At 45.0% G+C, this 12,692-nt stretch overlaps 1 protein-coding gene across 1 annotated transcript in view; it reads right to left on the reverse strand.

The window, feature by feature from the left end:
• LOC140202421 (delphilin-like) overlaps positions 1-12,692 on the reverse strand; it is a 366,191-nt gene that overhangs the window by 67,452 nt on the left and 286,047 nt on the right. Inside the window, exons 8-9 of the mRNA XM_072267289.1 lie at positions 7,178-7,332; positions 4,238-4,348 (exon numbers count right to left, since the gene is read on the reverse strand). Of these exons, the coding sequence (XP_072123390.1) occupies positions 4,238-4,348; positions 7,178-7,332 (266 nt within the window). The remainder of the gene's footprint in view (positions 1-4,237; positions 4,349-7,177; positions 7,333-12,692) is intronic.

Raw genomic sequence — 12,692 nt, forward strand, 5'->3', positions numbered from 1 at the left:
GACTCTGGTGCAGCCAGGAATTTCATGGACATCTCTCTAGCTCAAAGATTGTGAGTTCTGACTCAGGAATTAAGAGAAAAGATCAACGTCAAGGTCCTGGATGATCAACCTCTGAGCATTGGCCAGATCCACCTTTGCACTAAACCCCGAAACTTGTGCTCAAAGGAAACCATAATGAAGAACTCTCCTTTCGTCTGGTTGATTCGCCTGAATTGCTACTGGTACTTGGTCTCCCCTGGCTATCTCAACATAACCCATGAATCGATTGCTCTCTTAAAGCAGGAGACCGGCATTTCTGACTATATGTCTGGGTCCAGCTCAAGCTCCGTTCCATGAATCCCTTCCTGTGTCAGCTAACATTGTGGACCTGTGTGGGATTCCGGCTGAATATGCTGATCTCCTTAAGGTCTTCAGTAAGAGAAAGGACACCTCTCTGCCTTTGCACCAGCCATATGCCTGCGCCATTGACCTCCTACCTGGCTCTAGTCCTCCCTGGGGCCAGCTCTTTTCCCTTCTCATTCTGAAATGCTGGCCATGGAGGAATGCATCAAAGAGGCTTTGGCCATAGGGTTTATTCATCCGTCAACCTCGCCGGACCAGGCTTCTTTTTTGTGAGCAAGAAGGATGGCAAGCTCCGTCCCTGCATTGAGTATCAGCCCCTAAACAACATCACTGTGGAGAACCGCTACCCTCTTCCCCTGCTGGCATCTGCATTTGAACATCTCCAAGGAGCAATCATGTTTTCCAAAACTGATCTGCACAATGCTTACAATCTGGTTCATATGAGAGAAGGGGTTGAGTGGAAGATAGCTTTCAACCCCTCTAAAGGCACAAAGAGTATCTTGGGATGCCTTTTGATCTCACTAACGCCCTCACTAGTTTTCCAGGCCTTTGGTTAACTATGTGCTCAGGAACATGTTGAACCAGTCTGTTTTTGTGTATTTAGATGACATCCTTAACTATTCCCACTCACACCAGGGACACTTCCAGCATGTGCACAGGGCTCCTCAAAAATAATCTGTACACCAAGCCCAAGAAATACAAGTTCCATAAAGACCAGGTGTCACTTTTGGGCTATATACTTACTCCATCCAGTGTTCAAATGGACCCTAGTAAAGTTCAGGCACTTACAAAGTGGCCCAACCATCTAAGTCGAACAGTTATGGCGCTTCATGGGGTTTGCAAACTTTCTTTGCCACTTCATCCAGAATTTTGGCTCTATTGCAAGTCTGATAAATTCACTCACCAGGAGGACCTCTGCGGGATTCCATTGGACAGACAATGCCAACCAAGCACTTTCAGAGTTAAAGCAACATTTCAACACTGCCCCAGTGCTGCAACACCCAAACCCAACATGGCCATATATAGCCAAGGTAGATGCATCTGATGTTGGCATTGGAGCTGTCCTCTCTCAGCGTTCTTCTGCGGATAACCAGCTGCATCCTTCTGCCTTGCTCTTCTGTCACTTGACTCCAGCCGAGAGAAACTACGATTTTGGGAACCAGGAACTTCTGGCTGTCAAGGAGGCCCTGGAGGAATGGCGACACTGGCTGCAGGGGGCAGAGCATCCTTTCTTGGTTTGGAAAGATCACAAGAACCTCTTCTACATTCAGGATGCAAAGGGACTCAACTCCCATTAAACCCAGTGGGCTCTCTTCATAGCTTAATTTCATCCTCACCTATCGTCCCGGCAGCAAGAATACGAAGGCTGGCGCTCTCTACTGACAGTTCGACGGATCTGAGGACAATGCCAATCCAGAGCCCATTCTTCCTCACTCGAGTATTGCTGCTCTGGTGATCTAAGAATCGAGGCAGAGATGAGGGCCACCTAACAGTCGGACCTAGGCCCAGGTGGGGAACCTCCTGTTTGTCCCTACTGTGGTGTGTTCCAAAGTGTTGGAATGGGGTCACTCCTCCCATCTGGCTAGCCATCTGGTAATTCAATGGACCCAGGAGTTTATTAAGAGACAATTTTGGTGGCCATCTATGTCCCAGGATTCCCACAACTTTGTATCTGTCTGTCCTACCTGAGCTCAGACCGAATCGTCACACCAGCATCATGAGAGTCTGCTATGTCTGCTGCCTGTCCTGCCTGTGCTCCATCACCCCTGGTCCCCCCCGCCAGTGGATTTCATCACTGGACTGCCCCTGGCAAATGAAAACACTACTATTTAGGTCATTATGGATCAATTCTCCAAGATGCCTAAACTTTATCGTCCTCCCTAAACTCCCATCAACTTGTGAGACTGCCACACTCATGGTTCAACATGTGTTCAGGTGCCATAGCTTCCCTCAAGACATAGTGTCTAATCGTGGACCATAGTTCACTTCCTGCTTTTGGAAGGCTTTCTGCTCTCTTGTAAGAGCCACAGCCAGCCTCTCATCTGGTTTCCACCCCCAATCCAATGGCCAGACTGAGAGAGTGAACCAGGAGTTGGAGACAACCCTCCGTTGCCTTGCCTCTTCCAATCCCACATCCTAGAGTTCCCAATAGATTTGGGCAGAGATCGCCCACAATAATCTCCAGCCATCCTCCACTGGTATGTTCCCCTTTGAATGCCAGAAAGGATTCCAACCACTGCTTTTCCCTGACTAGCAGATTGATGCTGAATAGCTGATCCAGCGCTACAAATACACCTGGAGACAACCCTGGGCTTCTCTGTTGTGCGCCCAGAAACAATATGCCTGGCAGGATGATCAGCTTTGCCGATGTGTGAAGCCTTTCAAGCCAGGAGGTCTGGTTGTCTTCAAGGGATCTTCCCCTGAAAGTCGAGAGCCGCAATTTGGCACCACTCTACGTGGGACCGTTTGCAGTGGAAAAGGCTGTCAACTAGGTCTTGTATAGATTGCGTCTACCAGCATCACTGAATATCTGCCCAGTGTTCCAAGTTATCCAGCTCAAGCTCGTACTACCTCTCTCATGGCCCCAGTCACCCCACCTTCCCCTCCTCCCTGCTTGGTAGATAGTTCCCTGGTCTAAACTATCCTAGCATCTTGCCAGGTACTTGATAAGGTCCAGTACCTTGTGGATTGGGAAAGTTATGGTGCTGAAGAACATTCTAAGATCCTGGTGAAGGACATCTTGGACAAGTCGTTCATCTGGGACTTCTAGCGGGCACAGGTCTGTCACGCCTCAGGAGCTGCACCAAGGGAACTCAGGAGTTATGCCATGTCACAGACTCTGCTGCAGGGCCTAGGTTCCCCTGCAGGCGAGTTGCACAGCAGATTTGGTAATTGCAGTGGTGAATATGCATGTGTCAGCTAATTATTATTTTGTTATGGCATATTTGACTCCCTTTTTCTCATTGTAGCACTTGTCAAGACTTGAGCAAAACACAACAATGTTACGTTGTCTGTTTGCATTTTGCCGAGCCTGAGAAAGTGGACTGTCAAGTTGACTGACGCTAAAGTCTAGCGGTATTCATTTTATATTTAAATATTCCTTCAACTGTGGTGTTTGCATCTAGTTTTTTACTTGAGCGTTTCAGTTAACAACCCCGTTTGACCTAACATTTATTGTTTTCTTTTCCCTTAAAATATTGTTCGCATTAAAGTCTGTGAACGATCAACCTGCTTCAGTGTCTCTCTCTGTGCACTTGGGCCATATCCAAACGTACTGACAGCCCTAATTCCAGCACATTCTTCTCAGGTTTTTTCCCTCTTTACTCTGTCACTGATGCCACATAAACATTGTGTCATGTTGATAATTCTATCACAGACATCACTTTTCTCCTTGCCATATCTCACCCTGTCCACAACTTAAAACAACTTGTCTTCCAACTTTTCCAGTTCTGATAAAGGTAACAGATTTTCCTCTCCACATGTACTACCCTCTGAATATTTCTAGCACTTTGTATATTTATTCTAGAGCTCAAGATCTTAGTAGCTGAAATTACTACAGCCATTGGCAGGTCAATTAAAATAGAAGATGCTGAAGAAAACTGAAGATGTTCAGATAACTTTAGGCGAGAGGAATTTACAAAGGAATGGGTGAAATACCATGGAGTGATTTCATAAAGAATTAAAATTTTTTAAATAAAGGCATTGCTTACCAGGAGCTAGCAAATAGATGGTGTGTGAAAGGGAATTAGGAAAACAGGGCAACAAAGTTCTCAATGACCTCGTATAGATGGTACTGAAATAAAGAATTTCTACCAAAATTATGTTGGGTAGGTCAAGTCTATGATTCCCCTTCAAGGCCATGTCCTGCTTTAAATCACACATAAGATATACATACTTGTTGTGTTGTCGTTTGAAACTCGAGTACGCACACTACCGTGGTAAACTGATGAGCTTCGCACAGAGTTACGGCGTGGACCTTCATTTATCAGCTCTCCTTCTCCAGACTCTGTGGTAGGAACAAGGGTTAAAAGTACTCAAAGATCTAAGAACAACCATGGCTGCATTATAATTATTTCAGACAACTTTTGCAAACACTCTCATACAAACAATGGAATATTCCTTTAAAAGAATGAGAAGTCTACAGTCACAGCCTGGGTGTGAGTGAGAACTTACAGATAAGTGTGAGCATTTTGTTGGTACCATTGCTACCAACAAAGTACGTAGGAAAAGGGTTGAGGTCCTGAAGAGAGAGCATGGGGAGCTAAGACAGGAAGCTGAAAAGCAGGATCTCAACAGTGGTAATCTCTGGATTGTTGCCTGTGCCATGTGCCAGTGAGGGTAAGAATAGGATGATTTGGCGATGAATGTGTAGCTTCAGAATTGGTATAGGGAGCAGATTTTCAAATATGTTAATACCTGTTGGAGAAGGTATGAGGTATACAAAAAATATGGGTTACACCTGAACTTGAGGGGGAATCAATATCCTTGTGACGCTTGGGTGGAGATTTGCTAAAGCTGTGTGGGTGGGGGGGGGTGTAGTTTGGTGCAGGGGGATGGAAACCAGAGTAATAGGTCAGAAGATGGTGCATTTGGTGTAAAGATAGATATAGTGTATAAAGAAACTATGAAGAAGGATAAACAGTGGAAGGGGCATAATTGCAGTCATTTGGATGGGTTGAAACATGTCTATTTCAATATGAGAAGTATCAGGAACAGGGACAATGAACTTTGAGCATAGATCAATACATGGAACTATGATGTTGTGGCCATTACAGAGACTTGGCTGTCACAAGGGCATGAATGGCTGCTGGATGTTCTGAGGTGTAGATGTTTCAAAAGGAACAGGAAGGAAGATAAAAGAGGTGGGCGAGTGTCATTGGTAATCAGGGATGGTATCACAGCTGCAGAAACGTCAATGGAGACGTTGTGGGGGGATTGCCTACAGTCAGTATGGATGAAAGTCAGAAGCAGGAAGGGAGAAATCACTCTATTAGGAGTATTCTATTGACCCCCCCCCCACCTCCAATAGAAACTGAGATACTGAGGTTCAGACTGGGAGGCAGACATTGCAACTCATATATCAAATCTGAATCAAATCAAACCAAATCAAATCAGGTTTAATTGTCATTCAAACCATACATGGATACAGTGGAACCAGACAGATTTCTTGGGACCAAGGTACAAAAACATACATGTGGAACAGCCCATCCACTGTCTTCTATGGGCAAGCCCATTTTTGATCCTATCAGCAATGTCAACATAGATTCCATGCATCCTAATTTTCTGAATGAGTCTACCATGCAGGACATTGTCAAATGGCTTACTAAAATCCTTGTATGCAATATCCATTGCTCTAATTTCATCAATCATCTTTGTCACGCCCTCAAGAAATCAGATTAGTCATAAATGAGCTGCCCTGCATAAAGAGATGACCATTACCCAGCATTCTGTGATGTGAATGTCACCAGGTCTGAATGTTGTTGAGATTTTGCTCCTAGTTCATGAGATGACAGGCTGTAAATAGAATTGAACATTGCACAATCATCCTTGTCTTCACTTCTGACCTTTGAAGGAAGGAAAATCATTGATGAGGTAGTTGAACAGAGTTGGACCATGCCTCTTGATACAACAGGATAGCATGAATGTGGATGGAGAGAGTCAGTAAATCTGCAAGTCTGAGGGAGAGTGAAATAGGAGCTCTGAGAAAGTGAACTGGGAGGAAGCAAAGCCAGACAAAACCCAGAGGTATAAACACAAAGTGAATGGAGAGGAACTAACATGGAGTGTTCCAGTGGCACTAACATTGGGTATATTTAAATTGGAGGTTGATAGGCTCTTGATTACTCAGGACTTCAAAGGTTATGGAGAATGGGGTTGAGAGGTACAATAAATCAACCATAATAGAATGGTACAGCATACTCGATGGGCTGAATGGACTAATTATATCTTAACACACAGTGATCCTGTTAGCTAAAGGCACTAAGATAAAGTGAACCTCGAGGTACTGTGAACTTGAGGACAATAAGACTCACAGTGGATCTGGAGACTGACACAGTGAATCTCAAGGCATTTAGATATACTCTTACATTTGCAGAAAAAACTGGACTGGGAGGTGACCAACCTGCCACAAGAAATGGAGTAACTAAATGGGGAAAGGAAGAGAGGGAGACAGACAGAGTGAGAGACAAAAACAGAAAGAGAGACAGAGAGAGAGAGAAAGAGAGTGAGACACACACAGAGACAGAGTGAGAGACAGAGAGAGAAAGAGAAATAGGTGCTCTGAGTGAGACAGAGAGAGAGAGAAAGAGAGAGTAAGGCAGAGACAGAGCGAGAGATAGAGAGGCAGAGGGAGAGGGAGAGACAGAGAGAGAGAGAGAGAGACACACACACAGATTCAGAGAGACAGACTGAAGACGACAGTAAAATGAGGACTTGTATGGGGGAGGGGTGAGAAAGAGGGTGGGACAGGAGAAACATGTGTTGCTGTATATATGTGAATCTGAATGCATATGACTGAGAGAATTTGAAGACACTGAGATAGTCAGATGCCAGTACAACATACATAGGAACAGTTAGCCAAAATGTATTTACAAAATATTGCATAGTACTGTGAATTGATATTTAAAATGTCAGGTATTTTCTTGGCGCTCCAATGTGGAGTGATATTTTTGACAGTTACTTGAACAAGTTCAGCCCATAACACAAAAGGCCACTGTCTTGCTCAGCTCTAATGAAGGTGATGTTCAGTCATGTCTTTCTCAGATTCCACAAGTAACTCACCTTTGGCAGCCATGTACAATTGGAAAATTGCCCTTTTTCAATCAAGTCATCTCACCTGCTGCTGCCTTATACCCAAGGAATCTGGCAATCTTCTGATGACAATGTTCTTGCTCCTCATATGTCAGCAGCTGATAGATGAACTGCCAGATTACCTGTTTGGCTGGCGTGTCTAGCACAGGATAGATGTCAACAATCAGAGTATCAATGTTCCTGTGGAAACACAAGTACAGATTCAGTCCAGAACTTCTGCTCAACAGGTACAGTTCAGTTAACAGCTGTGCCTTAGGTCTTTCTTCACAAGTTTAAAATATGAACAAAATGAGAAATTCAGTGAGAGAAAATCAGAGAGGAGAGGGAGGAGACAGGGGAACAAGGGGGAAGCGAGGGGAGAGAGGTCTAGAGGGGGAGAGAGGTGGTGAAGGGAAAGAGAGGAAGGGGAGGTTGAAAGAGGACAGTGAGAGGGAGAGAGATAATCAGTTTTATTCCAGGAAGCTTTAAAAATATAACACACAGCCAAAGTTCATTCCTGATGACCTTTTAAAGACTGTTTATACACTTTATGTTACATCAATACATGGACATGGTTCAACAAATGAAGATTGGGTTCCGGGAAGTCTTAAAATATTGAAATTGTCTTCTCACCTAAACTCGCATTGAAGTACGTAATTGTAATCACTGGAATGTAATTTATAATTATAATTTAGTACAATTAAAAATTGTAATTAACAGGTGGTATTGATACAGCACAGGAAAGGGGATGAAACCTGAAGTATTGTTTGCTGAGACACACAGAGGTGGGCAGTGCGAAACTACGGGGAATGGGAGGAGTGGCACTGGAACATTTCAAGTTGTGTGTCAATGATTTGGATGATGGAATAATGCCAGTAGGGAGATTATCTTTCCATAATGTAAAAGCTAGATGTGTGTTATTAAAATAAAAATTGCAGAAGTCAGAGGACATGATTTTTATTTTATTATTTGTTAATTTATTTGTGCTAATATCTGGTGTGCATAAGTTATATGTCTTGAATTGTGCACCCTAGTCCGGTGGAACATTGTTTTGTTTGAACATGTACGTATACGGTTAAATGACAATCAACTTGAAATTGAATTAATGCCAGATGGGAGGGAGGTGGCATTCACAAAGCTCAGCTGGAGTAACTGTTCCCCTCAGGCTTTCATTACCCTGCCACTACCCTACCTACTTCACAGTCCAGGTTATGTGAGGAAAAACTGTTGGTGTTCATTGATGGTAACTCACGTAACAGTACAACTTCCTGAACTTCTGTACACACAAAACAAACACAGAAACTGACAGCTGTTCCCAGCAGTTCACAGCTCTCCTGTGTTGAAATCCCCACTAAACAGTCCTGCCCAAGGAAAAATAAAGTTCAACTGACTTGTTCTTCTTTGTCTGAATGGAGGGAGAACAGCTTCAAGAGCCATGAATGGTTGCATGTCACTGTATGCATGAATGTATATTTGATTGGAAATTTAGATATGTAGCACTTTGTCTGTGCCTCACAACTGAAATCTGACTTCTAAAAGAAAGGAATATGACTTTCATTTACAATATGACATGACTGAGTACTTCAGTCCACATTATTTTTCGGTACTACAATTGTGGAATTCTAGTCCGGGATCTCAATCGCCATCCCAATATACACATCCACTCCTTCAGCTCCACAGCCCCCTTGTAATACCAATATCCATGAGTTCCCGATCTCAAAAGCTACTCATCATGGCCTTGCACCTTATTCTCTGCCTGCACTGCCCTTTCTCTGGAATACTATATTCTGCACTCTGTTATTGCTTTTCCTTTGTACTACCGTGATGTACTGATGTGATGAAATGGCCTACATGCAGTGGCCACTTTTTTAGATACTTCCTGTACAAACAAAGTGGCCACTGAGTGTATGTTCATGGTCTTCTGCTGATGTAGGCCATCCACTTCAAGGTTTGACATGTTGTACATTCAGAGATGTTCATCTCCTTACCACTGTTGCAACACATGGTTATTTGAGTTACTGTCGCCTTTCTGTCATCTTGAACCAGTCTGCAAATTCTCCTCTGACCACACTCACTACAAGGTGTTTTCACCAACAGAACTGCCACTCACCGCATGTTTTATTTTGCACCATTCTCTGTAAACTGCAGAGATTGTTCTACCTGAAAATCCCAGGAGTTCAACAGTTTCTGCAATACTCAAACCATCCCGTCTGGCAGCAATAATCATTTCACAGTCAAAGTTACTTAGATCATATTTCTTCCCATTCTGATATTTGGTCTGAAGCTCTTGACCATATCTGCTTGCTTTTATGCATTGAGTTCCTGCCACGTGATTGGTTGTTTAGGTGTACTGACTGTACATGGATGACATGCAAAACAAGGTTTTCACTGACCCTTGGTACATGTAACTATAATGAACCAACTTACCAATTTACCCACACAATTCTCACCCTTCAACCCTCCAATCAACTGAGTTTCCAACTCCAAATTAACACAATCCTTATTCTATACCCCTCAATTTCCAAATTCCTCAGAAATCCTAATCTCTCACCTACAGCAATCCCTCACTCATCCTTATCCCTAACTGCTGAACCCCCAACCCCAAACTGTAGCATAAACTCCTCTGTGCTTGGGCTCAGTTGGCTCTGTTTGTAATCCCTTAATCAACCCAAACACCGACCTATGAATTGGTCCAGGCCTCAATGCTCAGTTGAGACCCCAATTCTTTCTTACAGCTTAGATGTCCTGCCAATCATCCCTGCCTCCTCCTCAAATGCTCGACTTGACAAGACCCTGGGAGACACAAGAAAGACTGCAGATACTGGAAATATGGAGTAACACACCAGCCAGTCTCCATTTAACAACCAAGCTCGCACTAACCCAGCCCCAATGACACCTGGACTCAGCCCAATGCCAGTCTTCACAGACGGTAGAACACAAAGCAAAGTGTGCTACTGTAATTCATACCAATCAAAGCCTTGGGGCTTTCGAGGGCTTTGAAGATCAATTCCAATTTGAAAATTAATCCTGCTAAGAGGATCCAGAACTGAAACAGTACCTCTGCTTCTGCAACTCTCTGACCTGATTAAGTGTGTCTGGCATTTTCTGTTTTATTACTTATGGTTGAAGAAGCAGGCCACACAATGATTCTGAAGTTCACTCTTTAGAGCATACAGCTATTTCTATGTCAGATGTTTCACTCTTTTCAAGAACATCTTTTTAAATCCACAGTGTTAATTTAGCAATTCATAACAAATTTTTCCAGGTCCTCCCCTGTGGTGTGTGAATATCATCAGCATTAATGAATACTTGCTTTCCCTCATAACAACAGCAGCACTTTGTACACTGCATTGGTTGTGAAGCACTGTTTAATGTTCCAAATAGTGATACTCCAACAGTGCAAGACAATTTTTCCAAATCATTAATTCTGCATACACTGCTTACTTGAGGTAACTATGCTAATATGCTCAAGTATATTGGGTAGGACGATAGCATAGCAGTTAGAGTAACGTTATTATAGGGCCAGCTGTAAGATCAGGGTTCAATTCACCCACTATCTGTAAGAAGTTTGTACATTCACCCCATGATCGCATGGGTTTCCTCCCACATTCCCTGAACATTCGGTTAGGGTTAGTGAATTATGGGCATGCTATATTGGCTCTGAAAGCATGGCAACACTTGCCATGAGCCCAGCAAAATCCTAACAGATTTGATTTGAAGCAAATAACGCATTTCACTTTATGTTTTGATGTACATATGGTCAATAAAGCTTATCATATCTTAAGTGAAAAATCTGTGCATATTTGATAAGATGGCACAAGATCGTACAGTATTCAAATGTTTACTAAATATCTGCACAGATTTCAATAACTGCATGCAGAGTAAGTCTTCTTAAAGGTGCCACAATGGCGGGGGCACAGGGAGCAAGGGTGGACCCAAATGCAAGACACATCTTGTGAGGTTAATTAAATTTAGTTTATTGTTCGATATCAGGAGAGCTAGGCAGGAGCAGGAGTAGCGAACTGGACAAGGACTCAGGACTACTACTAGGGTGGGACTGAGGGTCTGGGCTAGGACTCGGAATCGGCTCCCAGAACCAGAGGAGACATGAAGAGGCTAGGGTATGGACTCCGAGCCCGAGACTGGGCAAGGACCCAGTACCTGGGTCTTGCCTCGGGCTTGGACCCCAGAACCAAGCATGGACACGACATGGGCTAGGGAGAGGAGAAACATAGGAACACAGAGCCTCGGTCTCAAGAGAGCAGGTACATGGAACCATGGACACATACACAGAACACAGAGTCGGGACCCCTCCTTGGGTACAGGACATAGGGCCAGGACTCTCACACAGAACAGAGAGCCGGGACCCCTCCTTGGGTACAGGACATAGGGCCAGGACTCATGACCCTCCGCGGGGCAACGGCAAGACGGCCTGACTTACCCCACGGAGGCGAGGACAAGACAAGACAGAACATGACCACCCGCGGGGCAACGGCAAGACGGCCTGACCTACCCCATGGAGGCGAGGACAAGACACGACAAGACATGACTCCCTGCGGGGTGACGGTAAGACGGCCAGACTTACCTCACGGAGGCGAGGGCGAGGACAAGACAAGACATGACTCCCCACGGGGCAACGGCAATACGGCCAGACTTACCCCCATGGAGGCGAGGACCAGACAAGACAAGACATGACCCCCCGCAGAGCAACGGCAAGACGGCCTGACTTACCCCACGGAGGCGAGGACAAGACAAGACAAGACAAGACAAGACCAACACGAATGAACACCAGACAGTACCTATCTAGCTCCGGTGATGGAACTAGACCGAAGTGCAGGCGGGGCTGCATGAGGGCTAGAGGCGAGAGGGGCAGAGAAGGGATTCAGACAGGGGGGTAGGACAGGAATCACAGACTGCCAGGGCCAGGACTTGACTCAGAACTGGGAAGCCGCCAGGGCCAGGACCTGACTTGGTACCTGAATGCCGCCAGGGCCACAATTTGACTTGGTACTTGAATGCCGCCAGGGAAAGGACTTGACTGGATACCTGAATGCCGCCAGGGCCAGGACTTGACTGGGTACCTGAATGCTGCCAGGGCCAGGACTTGACTTGGGACTTGAATGCCCCCGGAGCCAGGACTTGACTTGGAGACTCCGGGTAGTGGCGAGCTCTCGACTCGGCCTGGGAACAGTAGACAGCGGTTCTTGATTCCCTCCGGCGGGTTAAGTGACGGACCCACCTTGGTGAGGAAACTTTGCAGGCTCGCTTTGGCAAGGTAATTTGACCAGGTTGCTCTAGTGAGGAAAGGCGAACTACCGGCACTCGCTTTGGGCGGAGACTAGGCTTGCTCCGGCCAGATGACATTGGCATGCCATACCTTGGTGACTTTGCAAACGCTCCCGCGCCGAACGGCTGAAAGCCGGAGACTATAAACTACCGATTCAGCGGAATGTTAATTGCCTCTAATCACCAAACTCGAGAGACACGGGAAAACAGGGAATCAACGGTCCGGATCATAACATAAACAAGCTAAGTTTAAAGGGACCCCAATCCGGACTGTG

Source organism: Mobula birostris, chromosome 9 (assembly GCF_030028105.1).
Source record: "Mobula birostris isolate sMobBir1 chromosome 9, sMobBir1.hap1, whole genome shotgun sequence".
NCBI classification, from domain to species: Eukaryota; Metazoa; Chordata; class Chondrichthyes; order Myliobatiformes; family Myliobatidae; genus Mobula; species Mobula birostris.